Source organism: Phyllostomus hastatus, unplaced genomic scaffold (genome assembly GCF_019186645.2).
Source record: "Phyllostomus hastatus isolate PE091 unplaced genomic scaffold, TTU_PhHast_1.1 phas_scaffold_182, whole genome shotgun sequence".
NCBI lineage: Eukaryota > Metazoa > Chordata > Mammalia > Chiroptera > Phyllostomidae > Phyllostomus > Phyllostomus hastatus.
In genome coordinates, this window is record NW_025334013.1 from 24566355 (window position 1) to 24591248 (window position 24894).

General features: G+C 44.4%; 1 protein-coding gene and 1 non-coding gene across 5 annotated transcripts; both read right to left on the reverse strand.

Moving 5' to 3' along the window:
- Positions 1-1231: 1231 nt before the first annotated feature.
- Positions 1232-24894, reverse strand: MEAF6 (MYST/Esa1 associated factor 6). 4 transcript variants are annotated; one of them, XR_006787990.1, is made up of 9 exons: positions 24771-24892; positions 23561-23676; positions 20542-20629; positions 20348-20393; positions 7644-7836; positions 4094-4123; positions 3931-3988; positions 3276-3309; positions 1232-2771 (listed from the first exon to the last, which is right to left on the reverse strand). XR_006787990.1 is itself a non-coding variant. In XM_045859512.1 (8 exons), exons 1-8 carry the CDS (start codon positions 24858-24860, stop codon positions 2763-2765), a joined length of 606 nt encoding a protein of 201 aa, XP_045715468.1. In that variant the 5' UTR covers positions 24861-24894; the 3' UTR covers positions 1232-2762. The 4 variants fall into 4 exon arrangements, 2 of the variants coding, with proteins under 2 accessions (XP_045715468.1, XP_045715469.1); XR_006787991.1 differs by lacking the exon at positions 4094-4123; XM_045859512.1 differs by lacking the exon at positions 3931-3988 and having other exon boundaries at positions 24771-24894.
- Positions 14788-14894, reverse strand: LOC123832397. The gene has a single exon (XR_006788051.1). It is a non-coding gene; the product is annotated as a U6 spliceosomal RNA (small nuclear RNA).

The window sequence follows — 24894 nt, forward strand, 5'->3', positions numbered from 1 at the left end:
ACGCAGCAACCGTGCGGGCATTTGCCACCTAAACAAACGCACCCCTGTGTTCACACCTTTGTTCTTTGGAGCAGTGACTTGATCAAAGTCATTATCTTTGAAGTCAGGCAAATGTACCTTATTTTGCCGTGTATAACATGTACTTTTTTGCCCAAATTTCTGAGGGAAAAATAAAGGTGCACATTTTATGTAGGTTGTACTAATTCTGTATTTATATAAATGCTTTTAATTTTTATTTATGCCTTCATAATATAAAATATATAAAATTCCCTTATAATACAAAAAACAACTACCTGACTATAAATAAATAAATAAATAACCAAATTACAAAAATAAAACAAGGGCCCTGGCTGGTGTAGCTCAGTAGATTGAGCCCAGGCCTGTGAACCAAAGGGTCGCTGGTTTGATTCTCAGTCAGGGCACATGCCTGGGTTTCGGGCCAGGTCCCCAGTTAGGGGCATGTAAGGGGTAACCACAAACATCAAACACACTGATATTTCTTTCCCTCTCTTTTTCCTTCCCTTCCCCTCTCTCTAAAAAATAAATAAGTAAAATCTTTAAAAAAAATGAAAACAAAAGTTTTTTCCCCTGAAAGTTTGGGCCAAAAACATGGGTGTATATTACACATGGGAGTGCACTGCACATGGCAAAATACAGGAGTCTATAACTGAGGTTACGAGTATCGCAAGCGTGGTATACCGGTAACCTGTGGTGCCTTTTTTCTAAACCACCCCAAGGTAGGGAACCTATGCAGTCTCTTAAAACTTGAGAATCTCTAGTACGCCCAGCCAATTTACAGACATGCTGGGAGGTTCCCCTACTCAATGGTAAACTTTCATGGACAAAGCAAGCACAGAGCAAGCAGCCTGGCTGTGTGATCGTACACACACGGGCGCATCCACACACACAGACATGCCCCTGAGGGACACAGCTTTTTAAGCGCAGTCCTACTGTACCTCCAGCCAGCATCAGACTATGAGAGAGAGGTTTTCGGGTTTGCCGTGTGCTTTCCTCGGAGTTCAAGAAACCTGCGGCCTTCCCCCGACCGTCCCGGAAAGAAGACGCACTGACAAAGGGAGCAGAATGCTTCTGGTTTCCACTGTTTTAGTTTGTCATTTTGTAAAGGAACAACCTAAACATAAGAAACTATTTCCTTAAAAACCCTGACATTAGAGTTCTGCTACCAAAGATATAGCCAAAGACATCTAGATAGCCACAGAGTCCAAAAAAATAAAAAAAAAAGCAAAAGAAAAGGTTTATTTAAGAACAAGAGTGAAAGCTTTTGCACAGACAAGGTAGAATTGTTTTGATAATCAACGCCACCCACATTCAGCTCTACCAATATTATCACAAATGGAACATGTTTTTCTAACAGAGATATAGGCATAAGGACTATGACTAAATAGAGTCAGAGGAAAGGCCAGGCCCCCAAATCTCATCCCTTACACTGATTCACAACACAGGGTTCAAACTGCACTGGCCAGCCTCCCAGCGCAGTAATTCCTGACTTGGCTTCCTATCAGAATCCCAGGGAGTCTTTGAAAGGAAATCCCCATCACCAGGCTATACCCTGGCCCAGAGTCTCTGGGGGTGGGACCCAGGCATCAGTATTTTTTTTAAGCTTCCCGGGTGATTCCAATGTGCAGCTGCGGCAGAGCACCACCACTCCAGAGGCTGGTAACAATTATCAGCAAGTTCCCCGGCTCTTCCACACGGCCAGGGGCGGTGGGTGCTGCTGGCTCTCACTGATCCTGTCTTTCCCTCTGCTCAAGAACTCCGCGTGTTATCAGCTGTGGGTGCAACTTCCAGCCTTTCCATATGCCTTAGTGATTTTTAAGCACTATTTAATCAGGCAATACCAGCAAAGAGAGATAAGATGGAGAAAAAAATTTCCATAAGGCATGATACGAATAAATAAGTGAAAAAAACCCCTCAGGTTTAAAAGTAAAGCATGAGAAATCAAACCCTGTGATACTTTATTTATATAAAAGAATAAAAATATTTTAAAAGGACTGATTAAAACTTATGTTTTTCAGTTTTTTTCTATTCCTTCAACATGGAAACTGCTTCCAATTCAGAAAGGTTTAAGGGAGGTGATTGTTAAATAAACACTTTACCTTTCCCCTGCGCAAACCCAAAGAGCCGAGTTCCCCATTTTATTTACGGCAAACCAGACTACTTTCAGTTCAAGGACATTGGCAACTGTGCGAAACAGACTGTTAGATATGTCAGCAGGAAGGTATGCGCTGTACAAAGTCATTACAAAAAGTCCCAAAAGAAAGTGAAATGGTAAAAACAACAATAGAAAAATGATAAAACACAAACGAAATAAGAAAATGCCCGGTGTTTATAGCCTCCGTCTGAACCGCGACCGCTGCCCTACTTCCAGCGTAAAACCAAAGAGGCCGTTTCCCGACGGGGACCACGGAGGGAGCTGAGGCCGGCGGATCGATCTCCGGGGCAGACGTTCGTTCCGAGAAGGGAGAGACTCAGTTAGCAACTTGCCGGGACCATAACCACGCCACGGTCTTCCTGCAGTTCTGTTACTGAAAATGACACAACGTGAATGATCCAATGTGGCCTTACGGACAGGACTTGTCACCACGTTTCAGGACGAACGACTCAGAGTCACAGGCGCTGGGTCTGGGAGAGCAGAGCGGGACGGCCACGCACACGCACGCGGGCAGGGGAGGTGTGTCTCTGCGAGGTCGGAGCAGGGAGGCGGGGCTTACAGCCTGGAAGCTTCTGCACTAGTGAGTCTTCTAATAGTCCTAGAGAGAGAAAAAGGAAGTCCCAATTCATGCTCAGCAGAATACTGGTTGGAATCTTTAAAAAAAAAAACCTCACAAACAACCCTGTTAGGGGATCGATTATCCTGTAGCCAAAGATTCTGTTTCAAATGTGATGCACAGTGTTCCCCATCTGAAAATGACCTGTCCTCTGGGTCTACAAAGGGACTGAAACACCAAGTCTGCCCTAATCATTAGACATCCTGAGCTCGCCAGTCAGAAACAGAAAGCTAATATTAACAATTCATTAGTTAATCGAAGGGAAGTTTTCTTCAGTAAAAATGTGGGACTCCTTCCTCTCTCCAATATAAAAAAAACTAAATAACACCTAACAATGGAAGTGTATACAGACTGACATCCCAGATTTTGAAACTTGAGTTGTGATCCCAGATGAGGGACACTCAGGTTCTGAAGACGGTTTTCTCGTCACTCTTTCATCATCCACAAAACTCCCAGCCTCTCTGAAACGGTCTGGCTGATACTTACAGCTCGTGGTTTTTTGTTTAACTTCAGATCAATCCTGTGCGGGAAAAATAAAAACATTTGCCTTTTAATTTACAGAAAAAGAATCCAAGAATCAGCTACTGAATAGGGCACAAGCTATAACAAAGACTATTTGGTTAAGTAAAATCCACATTCTTCATTAGACTATGTCATACTTAGGTGTTTATCCAGATATTATTAAGCAAGTATTTAAAAACATGAGCAGATACTCTTGCCATAAGGCAAACTTAGATGACTCAAAAAGAAATACAGAGCAGTTATGAAAGCCATACAACTTTTAAAAATCATTCCAAAATTGCGTGTTAAAGAGACTGAACTGGGAGGGCATGCTCTGTGTTACTGTGTTAGCTCTGCAGCTGCGTCGCTGGTGAGCACTGGCCACACAGCGACTCGGGACAGGAAGGAGACTAGGAGTTTGCATTTCTGGGCGTGAAACACAGCAGAAATTACACAAATTTCAGTTTTTAAATCTTTCCAAAGCAAAATAAGATCTTAAACTATCAACCTCCTTATGAAGCAAAGCCAGAAAATCAATTTAAATATGAATTAAAGTAAAAGTTATCTATTTTAAAAGCAATTAAAGTGCATAAAAGTGAAGTTTACTTAATTTTGCTGAAGTTATTAAATAAAATGTTACCTCCATCACGTTTTTCTGTTTTTAAAAAAAACTTCCCAGCCTAACCTAATATACATACCTACAATTAAACAGATAAACTATGGGTTAGAAAGGTCTCAAAAAGGCATATTGGTCTCTACACACTAAACAACACAGCACAAATACTAATTCAAATCAAACTTACTCAAAGTCATAATCAAACATGCCAGACGGGCTGAGGGGCAGCATTTGAAAGGAAGAAAGCAATAGAAATTAATATACTAATTGAATAAATTAGTCAATTAGCCACCGTAGCAAGATTTATAGAAACAAAATCAGCTTTAAGAATCTTAAGCCATAAAGTTTTCAAACATCAAAGCATCAAAGGTTCTGTGGTTGGGAGACTCCCTTCCCTCAATGGTTTTCGTATCAGAAGAACAGACTATGAAAGGAAGAGTTACTTCATTAGAAAACTAAGTACCTGCAGGCCTCCACCAGCTGCCAGACCCAGAGTTAGAGGTTGGGAAACATTTAACAGTGATGACAAATATAATTAGAGCATTAGGAGAAACAGAGAAAGAAGGGTTTAGTCATACAATGAAAGGTGCTTTGAAGACAGTACTAACAACTCGGCAAAACAAAAGATAAAAACATACATTTAAAAAAACATTTTGCAACTTTTAACTCAAGTTATATGTTCTAAACAAGTTATATGTTCTAAATGTGGTCCTCCTTTTCTACAGCATTCACTCTAGAAGCCAGGAGTCGAATGAATGCACTGCAGCGATAGGTGAGTCTTGTTCCAGAAACTGTGGAGCCTGAACTGGTGACGGCGGTTAGCTGTTTACGCCAGGGCTGCAGTTAGGGGACACCCGCGTCGGCTGCACCCCTATGAAAGCAAAGGGAAGTTGACACCCACAAGCACCCAGGGCTCAGGGACCCGGAGGGCAGCCATCCGAGGAGAGAGCCACGTGGGGCTGCCAGGCTCACAGACCAGGGTCTGGGCAGAGGCCTCCGGAGCCCACGCCAGCCCCATGCATGACCCCGGCTCCCGGCTGGCTCCAGCCTCTGCGACTGCACACAGGTGGTAGCACAACATGCCAACGGCTGTCTTTCCCTCCCAGCCAACGTGTGCAAGAGCAGAGAGGGAAGAGAGCTGCGCCTCCACACCCCTGATGCACAGCTGCACCCAGGCCACTTGGGAGAGAGTATAAAGTACGTGTACAAACCAGGAACTATCAAAAACTTAGCTCTCAGCATCACATAACTTTGTTCACAAAGCAGACAGCACCCACCTCATGACAACTTCACAAACAACCCAGAGGAGTCCTGGAGTTTGACATGGTAATAAAAACCTAAAAGAGCGGCTGTAAGTTGTTATTTCAATGTTTTCTCTTCAAAGATACTGAAACTTGTTCAGATAGCATGTAAAAAATAAAAATTCTGAACAGTGTGATCATTCATGAATGCTAAAAATTATCTGATAAATTTTCATATTCCTGAAAAGGACAAATTCAAAAGTTATTCCTTTTTGCTACAGTACCACATTTATTTCCATTTTGCCCCACCCCCCACTAAACAATGCCAGGCACACAGCAGGTGCTCAGACACCTGTGGGAGTAATTCACTGCTGACTTTATCCGGCCACATGGGGTGTGGCCGCTGCAGGAGGAACAGCGTCACGTGGTTGCAAGCTCACAAACGCATACGGAGTGCTGCACCCCGGCCCCATGCTGCCACCCTCACTCAGACAGCAGTCCAGGGCAGGGGCCGGGACAGATGCACTTCCTGACCAAACAGGGCAGGGGTCTGAGAGCCTTAACTGGCCACTGGGCTGCCAGCTGGGCACACCCCACCTGCTTTCCCCAGAAAGGAGGTAGATCAGCTCTGCTCCGCTGCCCTGGGGCAGGCTCAGCCAGATTACACCAGGGGAGTGGTCACAGGATCCTGCTTCCCAAAAAGAAAACACTGTTTGTGAAAACACAATTTGTGAAAACAATACAAAGATCTTCATAAATCCTAGTATTTTTCTGGAAGGAGTTAGCTTCCAGGGCCAGGAGAAAAAAGGGTAGAAAGGAGTGCAGTCCCTACAGAAATCTACTAGGAACCCGCAAGAGGTCAAATTCAATGCCTAATCCCATTTTATCAGTAACCGTGTCACAAAGGGAAATGAGGTACTACCTGAAATAAACAAGAGCTACCTAGAGAGTGTCTGTTGGCATCAGTAATTCAAAAACATGTCCCAGAAACGTTAGTGGAATGTTCCCTACTCTGGGCTGAAATAGGAAAAGCATCATTACTATTACAAAATGACACTGGAGCGCATTTAATAAAAGCAACACAGGGCATGACATTTAATTATCTCGACAATTTTGAAAAATATTTTTAAGAGCGTGGCTCTCTGCTGCTCTTTGTGATAAGCCGGCATCGGCCCTGTCCCAGCGATCAGACAAGCAGCCTCACAAAAAGAACAGATAAGTCATTTGTGCTATTTCTTACTGCACTCGTGAGATCGGCCTGGTGATCTGTGGTTTGCAGAAAAACGCTAAGCTGGCAGTCCTCAGCCACAACTTGGAGGAAATACTATTTCTGCAGTCTAAAACCACCACCACCACCACCAAGAAAAACTCTTACCAGAAGGAAAGAATCAACGGATTCCAAAGAGGCTTAAACCAGTAGCATTAATTCTACATTATTCCCTTGTGCCGCACCCACAGAGCACCTTGTACAGAACAATGTAGCACCTTGGGTGCAGGAAGGAAAAGCCTACCAGTGTGCAAAGCGACCCGATCCAGAGGCAGACTGGCCGGCAGGGAGCGCCACCCACCCCCTGCAGAACACCGTGCATCTCCTCACACGCAGGCTCCTGCGGGAGCCGGAGAAGTGCCCACACAGGCCCACCTGCCTTCCAGGCCTCCCAAAGTGTCTGCGGCCAGGCCAAGCCCCCTCACACTGGGAACAGCGTTCCCCTCTCTGAAGGCAGCTGCGTAATTTCCGGTGACCTGAGATAAGTGGCCTCGCATGATCGTACAAACCCCAAGCAGAGTGAATGCTAAAACCCTCTCTGGGCGACTCCTGACCTCTCTGTCCACTGATGTCATTCCTATCTCACTGCGCACTGCAAAAAAGCACAGCGACACACGTTATCTAGGAAGGTGCTCTCACAGCTCAGACTGTACATTGTTCCTCTGATATCTGAAATCAGCATTTTGCAGAGACACACAAAAACAGAGATACCACATGCAATTAAAAAAGCGTATTTAGAAAGAAAATAACGCACGTCAGATCAGTTCTCTCCATGCGTAAGCAAACACGGGTAGGCAGGGATCGGCATTAAGAGCAAAGGACTCTAACCTACTCTGCAGCCTCCCAACGTGGACTAGGGACACTTTTCAAATACTGTTACACAGGCTCCATTTCTAGTTCCCTTTTCCACCTCGAAAAGGACTCCAAATTCACTGCACGAAACTAATTTTTTGTGAAATAAAATTCTTCTGCACTAGGGGCAGGGAGAAGGCGGCCCTTCCGCATGGGCTGCACAGGCCCACCGGCTCCTCAACTCGTCTGTTTCATCGGGACGAACAGAACTGCTTCGGAACAGCAACAGAAGGACCAAGCCGACCCTGAAGAGTTTTCACTCTAGTGAAGCCCCCACATGGCCACGGTCACAGAAGCTCTGGGGGGGCAGGGGCAGGCCGGGCAGGCGGCGGGGGGCGGGGAATGGGGGCGTGCGGGAGGAGCTCCCTACCACTGACCTGTGCCGGTTTTTATTCTTTCGTTTTTTATGGCTGCTGTGATGACTCCCTGAGGAAGTGGAAGAAGCAGCCTTCTGAGGTTTCACGCCCTGCACAGATCCATCCAGATCCTCAGGGTCCTCCTGGTTGGGCTCATTCTCCTGATTGTGGAAGTCTGGAGAAGTGTCACTTTCCGTCCCACTTCCTGGCTCCCCTGGAGGGAACAAACACAAATCCCCAGCGGCACCGTCAGTACTCCTCAGGCCATCTGTCAGCAGGAGAGATTTTTTGAGAACTACTATATATTTAAAAAAACAAACCAACTGGCTTCCCCCGCAGCAGCCACTGAGGAGCAGCAGCCAGGAGTCTCCGCTGCCCCACAGCCGTGGGCCTCGACAAGGACCACGGAGTGACAAAGATCGTGAGCAAGCCAAGGTACAGCCGCTGCTGCGGGCACCTCACCCACACACCAAGCTCCTGCGGGACCTGATCTCAGAGGCGTGTGGCTTTGTCCCCTACGAGCTGCGTGCCACGGAGCTGCTCAAGGTCTCTAAGGACAAGAGGGCCCTGAAGTTCATCAAGAACAGGGTGGGGACGCACATCCGTGCCAAGAGGAAGGGAGAGGAGCTGAGCAATGTCCTTGCAGCCAGCCATGAGGAAGGCAGCAGCCAAGAAGGACTGAGCCCCTGGCCCTCTGTGTAATGAAACCCGTTCAGGAAAAAAACAAACAAGCAAACTATACTGCTATCCTCATTGATCACACCATCTAAATGACAAAAAGATACATAGAATCCAAGTATCAGTTACCAGAGTCCCTGATACATAATTAGAAACAGTGTAACTAGAGGCAACAGATCAAAGGACAGCTGGGAAGTGGGAACATAACCAGGGTAACCTCACTGCATAGAGGTTATTTGGCCCTAGCCAGATAGCTCAGTAACTTAGAGCACTGTCCTGACACAGCAAAGTTGCAGGTTCCATCCCTGGTCAGGGCATATATAAGAAACGCCAATGAGCTCTGGCAGGAGGTATAGTGCAGTTGGTTGGAGCAGCATCCCGTAAACCAAAAGGTCGTGGATTCAATTCCCAGTTAGGCAGTCAGGGTACATACCTAGGTTGCGGGTTCGATCCCAGGCCAGGGAACATACTACAGGCAATCAATCAATGGCCTCAATGTTTCTCTCCCTCTCTCTCTCTCTCCCCCTTCCCCTCCCCCCTCTCTAAAAATATAGTGTGGCTCAGCGGAGTGCCAACCTATGAACTGGTCAGAAAGGTCGGCCTGCAAACTGATCACCAGTTTGGTTCGATTTGGTTCGACTCTGTCAGGACACAAGCCAGGTCCCCACTTGGGAGCCTTGGGGGCATGTGAGAGGCAACCAATCAATGTATCTCTCACACATCAATCTTTCTATTTCTCCCTCCCTCCCCCGCTCTCCAATAAAATTGACTTCCAGCCAAGATGGAGGCACAGGTTGACACACTGTGCCTCCTCACACAACCAAAGGACAACAAAAATTTAGAAACAAAAAAACAACCAATACTGACAGAAAATTGAACTGTATGCAAGTCCACAAGGAGTTAAAGAAGAAACATTCATCCAGATCACCCAGACAGGTAGGAGGGGCGGAGTTGGGTAGCCGGGTGGAGAGGACTTGAGGCAAAGCAGCGGCTGGCAGACCCCAGGAGGATTGTGGAGAGGCACGGCGCACAAGGTGGCTAGCGGACTAGGTGGTCCCACATTCACGTGCAGATAAACCAGGCAAAACTGGGGAGTGAGACAGACAGTGGAACCCAGGATCCCAGCACCAGGAAATAACGCCTCAAAACACTGATTGAAAACACCTGTGGGGGTTGAGGTGCAGGGAGAAACTCCCAGCCTCACAGGAGAGTTCGTTGGAGAGACCCACAGGGTCCTGGAACATACACAACCCCCTCCCCACAGGAATCAGCACAAGAAGGGCCCAATTTGCTTGGGGGAAGCAGCGGAAGGGACTGAAATCAGCAGAGAGTGGAGCAAGCACCATTGTTCCCTCTCGGACCTCGCCCCCACATACAGCGTCACAACCCAGCGACTGGGGTGCCCCGCTCCGTTGAACATCTAAGGCTCCGCCCCTCACCCCCTCACTATGTAACAGGCACGACAAGACCAAAAAAAAAAAAAAAAAGGCCCAAATGGAAGAACAGATCAAAGCTCCAGAACAAATACGACTAAGCGATGAAGAGATAGCCAACCTATCAGATGCACAGTTCAAAGCACTGGTGATCAGGATGCTCACAGAATTGGTTGAATTTGGTCGCAAATTAAATGAAAAAATGAAGGCTATGCTAAGTGAAATAAAGGAAAATGTACAGGGAACAATAGTGATGGGAAGGAAACTGGGACTCAAATCAATGGATTGGAACAGAAGAAAGAAAGAAACAACCAAACAGAAAAGAATGAAGAAACAAAAATTCAAAAAAATAAGGAGAGACTAAGAACCTCCAGGACATCTTGAAACAATCCAACATCCAAATTATAGGGGTACCAGAAGGGGAAGAGGAAGAGCAACAAGTGGAAAACTTGTTTGAACAAATAATAAGGGAGAACTTCCCCAATCTGGCAAAGGAAATAGACTTCCAGGAAGTCCAGGAAGCTCAGAGAGTCCCAAAGAAGTTGGGCCCAAGGACAAACACACCAAGGCACATCATAATTACATTAACCAAGGTGAAAATGAAGGAGAGAATCCTAGTAGCAGCAAGAGATAAAGACAGTTACCTACAAAGGAGTTCCCATCAGACTATCAGGTGATTCCTTAAAAGAGACCTTACAGGCAAGAAGGGGCTGGAAAGAAGTATTCCAAGTCATGAAAGGCAAGGACCTACATCCCAGATTGCTCTATCCAGCAAAGCTTTCATTTAGAATGGAAGGGCAGATAAAGTGCTTCTCAGATAAAGTCAAGTTAAAGGAGTTCATCATCACCAAGCCCTTATTATATGAAATGTTAAAGGGACTTATCTAAGAAAAAGAAAATAAAAAATATGTACAGTAAAATGACAGCAAACTCACAATTATTAACAACCACACCTAAAACAAAAACAAAAACAAACTAAGCAAACAATTAGAACAGGAACAGAACTACAGAAATGGAGATCACATGGAGGGTTAGCAACAGGGGAATGGAAGGAGGAGAGAGGGGGAAAAGGTACAGAGAATAAGTAGCATAGATGGTATGTAGAAAATAGACAGGGGGAGGGCAAGAATAGTATGGGAAATGTAGAAGCTAAAGAACTTATGACACATGGACATGAACTAAAGGGGGGGAATGTGGGTGGGAGAGGGTGTGCAGGGTGGAGGGGAGTGAAGGGGGGAAATGGGACAACTGTAATAGCATAATCAATAAACTATATTTAAAAAATAAATACAAGAAAAAAGAAATAAATAAAATTTTGGTAAATGTATTATTTTTTTCCTGCAAGAATGGGCAAAGACTTTCACTTTACTTAACTGTTGGAGGATTCTAAATATATGTGTACATTATCTGTTTCTAAAATTTGTCAAAAGGGGTTATGTAGACAGTAGAACCAGGGGCTAGTTTTCTTTTTGTGTCTTTGTATTATAAACTGCTGGGAAGAGATTTCAAATTGAGTAGCACATGGACACAAGAAGTAAAAGAAAGAGATGGTCCCTCAAAATCAAAAGAGAAACAATCAGATTCCAGAAATCACGAAATCCTATTTTTTAATGAAATCCTATTTTTGAACACTTCATGAAAGCAACAGAAGAGGGAGCTCTAAAACTATGAAGGTAGAAAAAGTATACATTAAAAAAAAATTTTTAAAGACTTTTAAAATTTATTTTTAGAGAGGGGAAGGGAGGGAGAAAGAGAGGGAGAGAAACATCAATGTGTGGTTCCCTCTCGTGCGCCCCCAACCAGGGACCTGGCCCGAAACCCAGGCTTGTGCCCTGACTGGGAATCGAACTGCTGACTCTGATTCGCAGGCTGGCACTCAATCCACTAAGCCACACCAGCCAGGGCTAGAAAAACTATATTAAACAATTTGGCCTTTCTATAGTTCAGGAAAATAGATTTCATACAAAATTTAGCAAAAGGACTTTAATACTTACCACATAAAACTACAGTAACCAAGACCACATGGCACTGGCGTAAGAACAGACATACAGAACCAGAGAAGGGAATTCAGAGGCCAGATATAGGAGGTCTGCCCAGAAAAAGTCCGGCCATTATTAATATAATGAGAACAGTTTGTGTGACATCGATGTAACCCGGCAGCCAAGGAGAGTGGACTGGAATGTGCATGTGTGAACAATGATGACTTCACTGTACTAGTCAGTGAGGATGGTAGACACCATCGAATGAGCATGTATACTGTGTGGCTGTCTCATTAAAATAACTGAGTGAGTAGAGTGACAAATCTGCATCCAATTTTGTGTTAAGCTCGAACATTCCTCCACAGAAACTATTCAGATGATTCAGAAGGCTGCAGTTATGGGCAACTGGTGATTGGCAGTTTTATCACGACAACACACCCACTCATACATCATGTCTCATACAGGGTTTTTTGGTGAAATGTGAAATCATCCAGGTAACCCAGCCCCCCTACAGCCCAGATTTGGTGCCTTGTGACTTCTGGCTTTTCCCAAAACTACAATCACCTTTGAAAGGGAAGAGATTTCAGACCATCAATGAGACTGAAGAAAATATGATGAGGCAGCTGATGGCGACTGAGAGAACTATGTGAGAGGCCAAGATGCCTACTTTGAAGGAGACTAAGGTGTCACTGTCCTATGTACAATGTTTCTTGTACCTTGTATCTTGTTCAATAAATGTCTCTATTTTTCATAGTACATGGCTGGATACCTTCTGGACAGACCTTATAAACCTTTAACATTTATGATCGATTGATTTTCAACAAAGGCATATTGACTAATCTGGCCCTTCTGCATTTGACGGGCAATTCAATTAAAGGGCACTGGTGAGCAATGCACTATTTATCCCCCGTCGGCCGGATGCCGCAGGAGCAGATGCTGCGTAAGCAGATGCGGTGGTCACCTTCTATAAGCTGAAACCGCATGCACAGAATCAAAGCCCTGTGAGTGCTGACAGTAACGCACCAGGTAGTAACCAATGTCCCAGAGAAAAAGAGTGAATTATTCAGGAAAAACTTCATTTTTTTCCCTTTAAAAACAAAGTGGAGCGACTTCCAGCCAAGACGGAGGCATAGGTAGACACACTGTGCTTCCTCACACAACCAAGATAGGGACAACAACAATTTAGAAACAGAATAACAACCAGAACTGACAGAAAATTGAACTGTATGGAAGTCGGACAACCAAGAAGTTAAAATAGACACGTTTGTCCAGACCGGTAGGAGGGGCAGAGTCGGGCAGCCTGGCTCAGGTCACCGCACGGAGAGCCGAGAGTGTTGGGACCAGGCGCAAAAGGCATCCGAGGCACACAAGACCATAGCAGGTGGACCCTGAGCACGCAGGCGGCAGCTGGCAGACCCTGGCCGAAGGGTGGCAAATGGCAGACCCAGCAAGGCGGTGATTGTGAAGCAAGGCACTGCGGGCAACCCAGGATCCCAGCGCTGGGAAATAGAGCCTCAGGACACTGATGGAAAACACCTGTGGGGGTGAGGCGCAGGGAGAGACTCCCAGTCTCACAGGAGAGGTCGCTGGAAAGTCCCACGGAGTGCACAAGCCCACCCACATGGGAATCAGCACGAGAGGGGCCCAGTTTGCTCAGAGGAAGTGGCAGAAAGGACCGAGGTCCGACGGAGAGCTGAGCAAGTGCCATTATTCCCCCTTGGACCCCGCCCCCACATAAACATCACAACCCAGCGACTGGGGTGCCCTACCCTGGTGAACACCTAAGGCTCCGCCCCTAACACAGAACAAGCACAACCAGACCAAAGGAAAAAAAAAAAGATGGCTCAAACAGAATTGAAAGCCCCACAACCAGTACTTTTAAGCGACCGAGACATAGCCAACCTATCAGATGCACAGTTCAAAGCACTAGTGATGAGGATGCTCACAGAATTAGTTGATTTTTGGTCACAAATTAGATGAAAAAATGAAGGCTACAATAAGTGAAATGAAGAAAAATGCACAGGGAACCAATAGTGAAGGAATGAAAGCTGGGTCTCCCATCAACGGAGTGAACCAGAAGGAAGAAAGCAACATACAATCAGAAAAGAATGAAGAAATAAGAATTCAAAAAAAAATGAGGAGAGCCTTAGGAACCTCCAGGACATCTTGAAACAATCCAACATCCAAATTATGGGGGTACTAGAAGGAGAAGAGTAAGAGCAACAAGTGGAAAAGTTATTTGAACAAATAATAAAGGAGAACTTCCCCATTCTGGCAAAGGAAATAGACTTCCAGGAAGTCCAGGAAGCTCAGAGAGTCCCAAAGAAGTTGGACCCAAGGACAAGCGCACCAAGGCACATCATAATTACATTAGCCAAGGTAAAAATGAAGGAGAGAGTCCTAGTAGCAGCAAGAGATAAGGAGACAGTTACCTACAAAAGAGTTCCCATCAGACTGTCAGCTGGTTTCTCAAAAGAGACCTTACAGGCAAGAAGGGGCTGGAAAGAAGTATTCCAAGTCATGAAAGGCAAGGACCTACATCCCAGATTGCTCTATCCAGCAAAGCTTTCATTTAGAATGGAAGGGCAGATAAAGTGCTTCTCAGATAAGGTCAAGTTAAAGGAGTTCATCATCACCAAACCCTATATGACATTATATGAAATGTTAAAGGGATTTATCTAAGAAAAAGAAAATAAAAAAACATGTATAGTAAAATGATAGCAAACTCACAAAACAAACAACCACACCTAAAACAAAAACAAAAACAAACTAAGCAAACGATTAGAACAGGAACAGAACCACAGAAATGTAGATCACATGGAGGGTTAGCAACAGGGGAGTGGGAGGAGGAGAGAGGGGGAGAAAGTTATGGAGAATAAGTAGCATAGGTGGTAGGTAGAAAATAGGCAGGTGGAGGGCAAGAATAGTATGGGAAATGTAGAAGCTAAAGAACTTATGACACATGGACATGAACTAAAGGGGGGGGATGTGGGTGGGAGAGAGTGTGCAGGGTGGAGGAAAATGAAGGGGGGTAATGGGACAACTGTAATAGCATAATCAATAAAAAATATTTTTAAAGAAGTGGAATGCTTCATGAGTTTGCATGTCATCCTAGCACAAGGGCCACGCTAATCTTCTCTGCATTGTTCCAATTTTAGAATATGTGCTGCCGAAGTGAGCAGGAAAAGCCATGTTTAAGGGGTAGAATTTAAACTGGACCTTAAAAAATGAGAAGCTAAAATAAGTACCAAAAACCGCACAAGCAAAAGTGTAGAGGGGAGAGAACACAGGTATATTTGGGACCAGGGAATCAAACATTATTTAAACAGAGAACTTGAGAAATGAGGTGAAATGGAATTGCAGGTTAAGAGAACTCATAAACATCACAGTAAGTAAAGGATTTTATCTAGGGAGACAGTGTAAGGTAAGGTTTAAGAGAACTGACTGTGGCTTAACCTTCCTCCGCCTGTTTCCCCACCTGTAAAGTAGGAATCCTTTCTTTCCTGTGTTGAGTATCTCCTACGGATGAGGCACTGGGCTAAACACTGGGGCTACCGCAGTGTTCCCTGTTTTCAAGAAGTAGCTTTAAGGATTAAATGAGATAATGTAGGTAAAGTGTTTGCTTAGTATCAGCAACACAGTAATTGTCCAAATCTCAAAATCCCTGAGATCTACAAGCACGAAAGTCATATTCTCAACAAACAGCAAAGACCATTTGCAGTAAAACAGTTGTTAGCAGGACATGACGTGGCCAAGACACAAGAACCTCTGAATAAAGAAGTTACCTCCAACAACGAATATTTATGGAGTTCTCTGTACAAATCCGTGTTTTATGATTATTAGGCTTGAAGTGGTTTATAAGAGGAACTTGAGCCCGGGAGACTAGATTAAACACTGTCAAAATACAAATGAGACCACAAAGTAAGAGTAATTTTCTTCCTGGGCTCAGGGAAGCAGGAGGGGACTGAGGGCAGAAGGGCTGGGTGGCAACATCTCAGAACGCAGCAGCGAGTCCGCCCACTGGAGGGCGCTGCCACCCTGGAAAGACACGCAGGTCTGCTTCTCACTGACGGAACAGTGAGCAACACATTTCTGGAGCAAAGGACATCAGATTTTGATTAATAAATCTACAAAGGAGACATTCTACTCATGGAAAGAAAGGAACAGCTATTGTGTCAAGGCAGTGACTTGCGATGGCACTAAACGTCTAAAGAGGGAAAAGAGGAAAGCACGCGCCTTTCTGCAGGAGGACGCAGCAGCAGCGGCAGCGGCAGCGGCAGCAGCAGCGGGTCGGCCACCAGGAGGACGTGAGAGCGGAGGGGAGGTGCAGTTGGCTGCAAGCGCCAGAGTAGTCCAGGAGAAAGAAGAGCAGAAACCATGCTGATCCTTTAAAGGAAACTGGGTAAAATCTGCCTATTCTGTTTTTCTCTTATTCTTAAAAAAAAAAAAAACAATGTTTCACTGACCTGCATAAAAGCCCCCTTTACGGCCATGCTAACCCACTTTGTTATTCTAGTTTGGGTACATCTGAGGCCAAAGGAAGCAGAATGTAATGAATTTCTGAGGAAAATTTTCAAAATAGTTTAAAAATAAAATGCCAAAAGCGCAAAACTCTAAAATCCTTGAGATCCAAGAACTTGCAAGTCAGAATTCTAAGAAAAAAGGATGTTCCCTTCATTGCCGCCAAAGATCAAAACTAGAGAAATCATTCCACAAGATTTGCTACATAGAAATTCTGAGATATTGGTGAGATTCTGCAAAAAGGAAAGGATATGAAAGGCAAAGCAGACCACACCTCTCATGGAATTAAAGCTTAGTTTGAACCACCTGAGTCATTCAGGGACACTTGAGCCTTGAACCTGGCTTAAAGAGGCACACGCACCCTGCAGAAGCAAACATTAAGTCTTCTCTGGAAGACAGCACAGCACCTTCATCCTAGCCCTCAATTTATTCTATGAATACTTTTTTAAAAATATTTTATTTATTTATTTTTTAGAGAGGGAAGGGAGGGAGATAGAGAGAGAGAGAGAAACATCAATGTGCGGTTGCTGGGGGTTATGGCCTGCAACCCAAGAATGTACCCTGGCTGGGAATCGAACCTGGGACACTTTGGTTCCCAGCCCGCGCTCAATCCACTGAGCTACGCCAGCCAGGGCTTATTCTATGAATACTTTTAATAATAGGAGCAGTGCTCAAAGATAATCAAGCACACAGGGAGACCAGATTTCATGAGTAATGACCTGCAGAAACAACGAACAAAAACAGGCCATCGAGGACTTCAGAAAGTGAAATTAAATACAGACTACAGAATAACTGTGCTTACTACACTTAAAGTAATAGACAAGTTTGAAAATAACTGCAGAGAAAGCTATTGAGAAGTTACATGACAGATTTTATTTTTATTTATTTTATCCTCACGTGACGACATGCTTATTGATTTTTAGAGAGAGGGGCAGGGAGGGAGAGAGGGAGAGAATCATCGATCAGTTGCCTCTCCCACGTGCTCTGACTGGGGACCAAGCCTGCAACCTAGGCATGTGCCCTGACCAGGAATTGAACCTGCCACCTTTCAGTTTACAGGACGATGCTCCAACCAACTGAGCCACACCAGTCAAGGCTACACAGCAGATTTTAAAAATAATTAAGTAGAATTTATGGAAATAAAATTGCAATAACAAAAGAATTAAAATCAAGGGAAGATTTAACAACAAATCTGATTTAATTGAAAAGAATTCTAGGAACTGGTAGGTCAGAAAAAAATTACTCATACTGCAGTACAGAGACAAGAAGATATTGGGGTGGCCAAGAAGTCCATTTAGTTTTTTTCTGTCAGATAAAAGACATTTTTGTTTTCACCAGTAACTATTGATTTGGATGTTTTGAGTGTGTCAGGTATTTTCCACATGGCAGAATGTTGACTGTTCTCAGTTAATGTCTCAATTTGATGGCTACCAACTTCAAGTGGTCTCCCCGTCCAGTAAGAAATCTCCAGCTCAAAACTTCGGGAATGATTTTCGACATGTTCAATCAGCCACAGCACCTTCTCCATGCACTGCACAAACCTTTTCATGTGTATTTCAGTTGCATTTTTACTTTTCTTGAAATAATAAAGCATAATATGCCAAAAATGTTGCATATTTTCTTTCATCTTCAATATTAAAACAGCTACACAAAAATTCACCAATTTTGATGTTTTTTAAATTATGTATTTATTTATTTTAGAGACAGGAAGGGAGGAAGAGAGTGAGAGAAACATCGATTTGTGAGAGATACATTGATCAGTTAGTTGCCTCTCGCTCGCCCCCAACCAGGGACCTGGCCCACAACCCAGGCATGTGTCCTGACTGGGAATCAAACCGGTGTCCGGCAGCCTCAGTTTTCAGGCTGGCACTCAGTCTACTGAGCCACACCTGCCAGGGCACAATAGGATTACTTTAAAGGGGCTCTGACCATTTGAATTAATGAACTCCAGTATTTATGTAATTCTCTATACTCTGCTTTATTCCAAAAAGAATTCAAGGCAGCTTGCCAAGGCTTACATAATGAAATCCAATGAAATAAATTTAAAATGAGATAAGGCAAAAAGGAATAAAAGAGGAAAATAAGCTGGATACAGTACTAAGATTCGGTCCCACAACGCATGTTATAAATTCATGTTTGCTTTTTAGAGGGGTACCACAAATCTGGCTCTAAGCATTTAGTACCCATGCAAAATGGGAAACAGTCAATTACATTATTTGCAGTAAAAAACAACTAGTCCCTCAGGGAAAACAACTATTCCTGAAGGAGATAATAATTAGAATGACAAGCCCTGACCTCATGACTCATTTGGTCGGAGCATCATCCTATAAACTGAAAGGCTGCAGGTTTGATTCCCTGTCAGGACACATGCCTAGGCTGCGGGTTCAGTCCCCAGATGGGAGGCATAGAAGACGCAACCAATCAATGTTTCTCTCCCTCTCTCTCCCTCCCTGCCCCTCTCTCTAAAAACAATAAATAAATAGCCCTGGCTGGTGTGGCTCAGTGGATTGAGTGCTGGCCTGCAAACCAAAGTGTTGCCAGTTCAATTCCCAGTCAGGGCACATCCCTGGGTTGCAGGCCAGGTCCCCAGTAGGGGATGCATGAGAGGCAACCGCACATTGACGTTTCTCTCCCTTTCTCCCTCCCTTCCCCTCTCTAAAAATAAATAAATAAAATCTTTTAAAAAAGAAAGGAATGATAATAAACAACATTTGCAACATCCTCTTACAATATATAGAAACACATTTTACAAGACCAAATGTAACTTTATAGGGAAGACCAAAGAATACTCCTATGATGTATTGCAGAGATGAAGCTCAGTCCGGGAGGAAGACCTTAGGGTGATGGATGGTCTACGTATGCTTCAGAAAATCTTGAATACCTAAGTACCTGTCTCAGTCGAGCTCCTGAAAGGAAGTATCGAGGCACTGCTACTCTGCAAATAATTAGGTGCAGAGCCATATACTGAACTCTCTACTAAGCCAGGGGCAGGATGAGAGACTCTTGTAAACACAAAACTAAGGGGTTAGACATCATTCCATCTCAATTCACAAGGGTGAGATCGAGCATCTTCCTTAACCAGTCTTACTGCTCTACAAAGCAGATGAAATGGCCTTACATTCTACAAGTGGCATTAATTGAGAAGAAACAAGATTTAACTGATAGTCATAGCAAAAGAAAAATCAAACGGACTTGGTACAACTGATTAGGCTGGCAGAAAAAAAAGAGTAAAAATGTCTACAAAGTTTTGCATGATGAAGTACTATAACAGAAAAACTGGGTAGACATGTTTTGAAGGAAATAGAACAGCTCAGCTTTAGACAAAATGTTTGCATTTGAATATCTGAATGGAAATGTACAGAAGACATTTTCTAGAATTTTTCTAGAAAATGTATCACTAAAGCTCAGGAAAGGGGATCAGGATAGAGTTACAAATTTAGAAATCTGTACAGAGATAATAATAATGGAAGTAGCTGAGTAATTCGCAGACTACCAAAACTCCTTTTCCTCAAACCACTGCCCCAAAGCGAAACACTGGACCCAACAATGAGACCTTCTGAAACAAGTTCACAGCCACAGTACGAAGAGGAGGGTGCGTTCCAAGTGACCCAGGGCGCAGGGAGAACATACAGCCACGCAGGGTCCGACTCAGAAAATGGGCGGGCCCACATCCCGTCACTAGGAATCACAACAGAATGACACTGCATGGCTCACAGGGAGTGACACAGTTTGTTGTAAATACTGTCCACTCCCCATTTTATATTTGAGAACACACAGGTACATTCTGTTTGCAGGGTCAGAATTTCCTGAAAATTAAATTGGGTCTATGGGGATTTATTGGGTATGTCTGAAAATTTTCACAATAAAAGTGGGTTTTTTTTTAACTTTAAAAAAATCCCCTAAGACTTATCAGGAGTGAAGACGTATCTTTCTGGTTTTGAGCGGCTCGCATCACCCTTCCTGTGACAGAAGTGGCAGAAGGAAGGACTTCTAGAAAGAAGACAGAAGAGCATTAAGAGATACAGTCTTCAGATACACAGTTGGAAAGGAGGTAAAGGCAGAAACCATGGTAGCTTCAAAATAAACTGATGAAAAAGTAACAACATAAACTTACTCTTTTCAATGAGCTGGTCCTGAACTCCTGCCAGTGCACTTACTGCCTAAAAGACAAAAACGCTAGTTACTAGAAAAATTATCACAGACCTCAGACGAGCTCTTACAGACAGAAGGGGTGGAGAAAAGTCACAGAAATTTAACTGAGGTCTCCCTCAACAATGGGCCACGCAGAGCTCCCCCCACCTCACTTACAGCTGCCGAAGTAACCGAGGATTTACTGAAGAGCCGCTCAGCTTCCTTAAACTTCCGGTTCCTTCGATCGTTTTTGCTGTTGGAGTTTCTAAAACACACACGGAGATTCATTATAAGCACCAAGCTCTGTCTATGGCTCAAGCTGAGGATGTCCCAGGGAATAGGCATGGAATTCGTTTTGTTTTTCTTCCCTCCACACCACTTGGGCTGACCAAAAGGACCTTTGCGCTTGAGTGCCTGTGTAAACAGCAATGCCTTCACTGCGGTACATGAGGCTACTTCAGTTGGTTCATGGTCATTCTCATTTTAATACGTGTATATTTCAATGACTTAAAAAACAACTCGTATAGACCAGTGATATGAAGTATCTCTGTTAAATAAACTTAATTTTTTTTTATTTTAAAAATCTAAAGGAAAAACCAGGGTTCTTTAGAAAAATGGTTGGGGACAAGAAAAAGGTGACAGAAAGGGGGACAATGTGCTCAGACTAATAGGGTTCTGTTAAAAGGACAAAGGAATCATCGTAAGGAGACTCCTTCCTGCCAAGTTCGGGATAGACTGAGCATCAAAAAGGATGATGGGTGTGTCAGCTTTGTGAAAAGTCACTGAGCTGTATATTTACAATTTGTATAGTTTTCTGTCTACATGTCAATAAATTAATTTATACTGAAAATAAACCTCTATAATAAAAAAGTGACAGTGCTAGATTGCAACACTAATTTTTAAAAACATCCATGAGTCTACAGTGATATTAATGAGAGACAGAGATAGAGAAGATGAAAGGGAAGAGATAAGTCCTGGCTGGTGTGGCTCAGTGGACTGAGTGCCGGCCTGTGAACCGAAAGGTTTCGGGTTTGGTTCCCAGTCAGGGCACAGGCCTGGGTTGTGGGCCAGGTCCCTAGTAGGGGGCACACAAGAGGCAACCACACACTGATGTTTCTCTCCCTCTCTTTCTCCCTCCCTTCCCCTCTCTCTGAAAAATAATAAAGTCTTAAAAAAAAAAAAGAAAGGGAAGAGATAAAAAGGGAAGGCTCTTCTTTCAGAATACCAGTAATAAATGTAAAAAAAAAAAAAAGTAAAATTAAATCACCATTTTGCAACTTCCAGTATAATAACTTATTCTGATAGGAATCAACAATGTAGACTAAAACCACGGAATACAAATGGGGGGCAGGGGGAGCAGTATATTCCTACTGTCTAGAAGTATAAACTCCAAACTTCCACGTTAATTTAAAAGAAAAGAAATAAACTTTACAATGGAGAAATCACGTCGTCAAACTCAGCAACACCCATAATGGCACAATCTCACATTATGTGCCTCCTGATAAAATAGCAATGAACAGGAAGTACACGAACCACTAATGCAACATTTCCGTCAAAAATGTTTAAAGGGTCTCTTGTGAGGTCACAATAAAAAAAATGTGGAATTGGGACATTCTACAAGATAATGTCATAAACAACAACTTCACTGCCAAAAAGGGTGGGAGACTCTTCTAAATTAAGGCGCTAAAAGCATAGCTAACGCAATGAACAATTCTGAGGAGATCAAAATAAGGTAGCCAGCATGTTGGGACAATTAGGGAAATTTTCATAAAGGCTGTATATTAGATAATACTATTAATGTCGTGCTACTTTTCTCGGCATAATTGTGGCTAGGTAAGAAAAATGTACTTATTCGGAGAGGACATAACTGCTGACATACTTAGAGGCAATGTGCCATGAAATCTCCTTCTAACCTTTATAGGGGTAGCAAGGAAAACCCTAAGAAAGTCTAGGGAGAATGAGGAGATAAAACCACACAGGGGTAGCCTAACAGAGACCTCTGTGGTGATAGCACAGTTCTGTATCCTGACTGCAGCGGTGGTTATAGGAATCTACACACACGATAAAAGTGGCAGAAGTACATAGACACAATACTAATGGCAATTTCTTGGTTTTGATATTATAGTTACATAAAACCCAATGGGGAAAACTGGGTAAAGGGTCATGGGACCTCTCTGTACTATTTTGTAACTTCCTATGTATCTATAATTATTTCAAAAAATTTTTTAAATCCTAATATAAATATAGCTGTGTGTGTTTATCTATATAATAGAGAAAGAAGAAAGAAAGAGGAGAAACAAATGTGGCAACAAGTTAACAACAGATGAATTTCAGTGGAGGGTATCAGGTGTTCATACACTATTCATTCCATTTTCCATAGATTTAAAACATTTCAAAAAGTTTAGAAAGATTTCAAGAATATTATTACTAACAAATTGCGCCCTAGCTGTTGTGGCTCAGTGGATTGAGGCCTGGCCTGCGAATCAAAAGGTCACAGGTTCAGCCCCTGGCTGGCGTAGCTCAGTGGACTGAGAGCGGGCTGGGAACCAAAGTGTCCCAGGTTCGATTCCCAGCCAGGGTACATGCCTGGGTTGCAGGCCATAACCCTCAGCAACCGCACATTGATGTTTCTCTCTCTCTCTCTCTCTCTCTCTCTCTCTATCTATCTATCTATCTCCCTCCCTTCCCTCCCTAAAAATAAATAAATAAAATCTTTAAAAAAAAAAAAAGGTCACAGGTTCAATTCCCATTCAGGGTACATGCAGGTCCAGTCCCCAGCTGGGGGTGTGTGAGAGACAACCAAGGTCAAAGTCTCTCTCCCTCTCTCCCACTCTTCCCTCTAAAAATAATAAATAAAATCTTTGAAATAAATAAATGAGGGTGCAGCTGGCACTAGGTATGGCAAACTATGAGGGTAGAACTCATCACGACTGATTCAAATGTGGAAAACACTAAAAGGCCGCTGTCGTGTAAGGTATTATACACTGTATTTCATGTTCTACAGATGTAGGATTTGCTTAGGATTACTCTGTGAGGCTGAGGCTGAGCCAGGGTCCAAGTTCAAGCCCAAACCTCTTTTCAAACTACCACTTACTATACACCACCTCCCTGCAAAGTTGCTATAAAAAACGAACACTGTCCTAAAAACAAGTATCAGTAGGTCACAATGCAAACACCACAGGCTTCTGACACTCACTTTTGGTTGGTCAGATACCTATCCCAGCCACGAATAATATTGCCGTACATCTGAGTATCTTCCAGGTAGCTTCCTTCAAAAGCATAGATCTGTCTCTCCAAGTTTGCCAGCGTTTCCTGAGAGATGAAAAACAAGGAAATAGATGCTGCCTCTTAAACGCAAGCGTCGGGTTTGACCAAACTGAAATCTTGCTATTAGACTTACAAACTCAAGCCCAAATACACTAAACCAACATTGTGGAGAAATGGATGATACAGGGAGGGACAAGCAGATTAAGACAGTCTAGAATTGTCCTGCTGGATCCCTTTGAGAATACAATGGAACACAGAGAGCTTGTCCCCTGAAAAGTGCATACATATACAGAATTTTGTATCTACTTCAGAGGGTTCATGTAAACCCAATTGCGAAGAACCCTGGCTCATGCAGACTCCACTCCCACGCATAAAGGTAGAGTGAGCAGCCTTCTATTGCTAGCCAACTCACTCCTCTCCGCTCAGAAAGGCCGCCTGCGCTGGACAGCCAGTTGCTATGGAAACCTGGAAGGGCTTCAGGTTAGATGGGCTCCCAGGTGCCCAACCAAGCCGCGGGAGGCGAAGAGGGCTTAGCCACCAGGATGCATGAGGTCCTGGATGCCTGTCAATTCCTAATTCCCTAGACGGAGTCAGCTCCCCTCGCCTGTCACCTTCTAGACGTTCCCAAACACATCGCATCCCTGCCCATCAGAAATCCCATTCAATGAATCTACTCCTAGTCCCCAAAAGAACATGCGCCCCTCTATCCTCCAAGGACCAGAGTGGATGACTGAGTCCCCCTCCCACAGCCGCCTCCTGCCCCACCCCACCGAAGCCCACCCGCACGCCCGAACCAATCTCCTACAGCCTACCGACACACACGCCCTCACCCACCCCCAAAGCTCACCGGCACTCGCCTTTGCAGCGCTGCCACACTGAAGCCCCACAGCCCTAGGCGCCATCCCTTCCCCCTCCCCCCACCCTCCGGCTAGGCGCCCAGCCCCTGACCCCGGCTCCAGCACACCCGGGAAGCCAAGGCGCCGGCGGGCCGCAGAATGCGCAGCCCAACCTCAGGCCGCCGGATTCCCCGCCGCAGCGCAGCGCCCGCGAAGTAACGGCCTGGCGCGGCGGAGCTGGGGCCTGGAAGCGAGGGCAGGCGCAGGGCCCCCACCCGGACTCTCTTGGTGCTAGCCCCTCACCGCCAGCTCCTGCTTCCGCTTCACGAGCTCCGCCAGCTCCCGCCGGGTGTCCGGGATCTGCGGCGGCGCAGCCTTGTTATGCATCGCCATGTTGGGCACAGGCGGGCAGCTGCAGCGCCGGACA

Excerpts from the sequence above, each read along its gene's own strand:
- MEAF6 (XM_045859512.1), bottom strand. The coding sequence starts at position 24,860 with ATGGCGATGCATAACAAGGCTGCGCCGCCGCAGATCCCGGACACCCGG. Across the intron at positions 20,394-20,541 it reads CCTCGGTTACTTCGGCAGCT|GCAGTAAGTGCACTGGCAGG; the intron begins GTAAGTGAGGTG and ends TTTGTCTTTTAG. Across the intron at positions 7,837-20,347 it reads GGACCAGCTCATTGAAAAGA|GGGAGCCAGGAAGTGGGACG; the intron begins GTAAGTTTATGT and ends TGTTCCCTCCAG.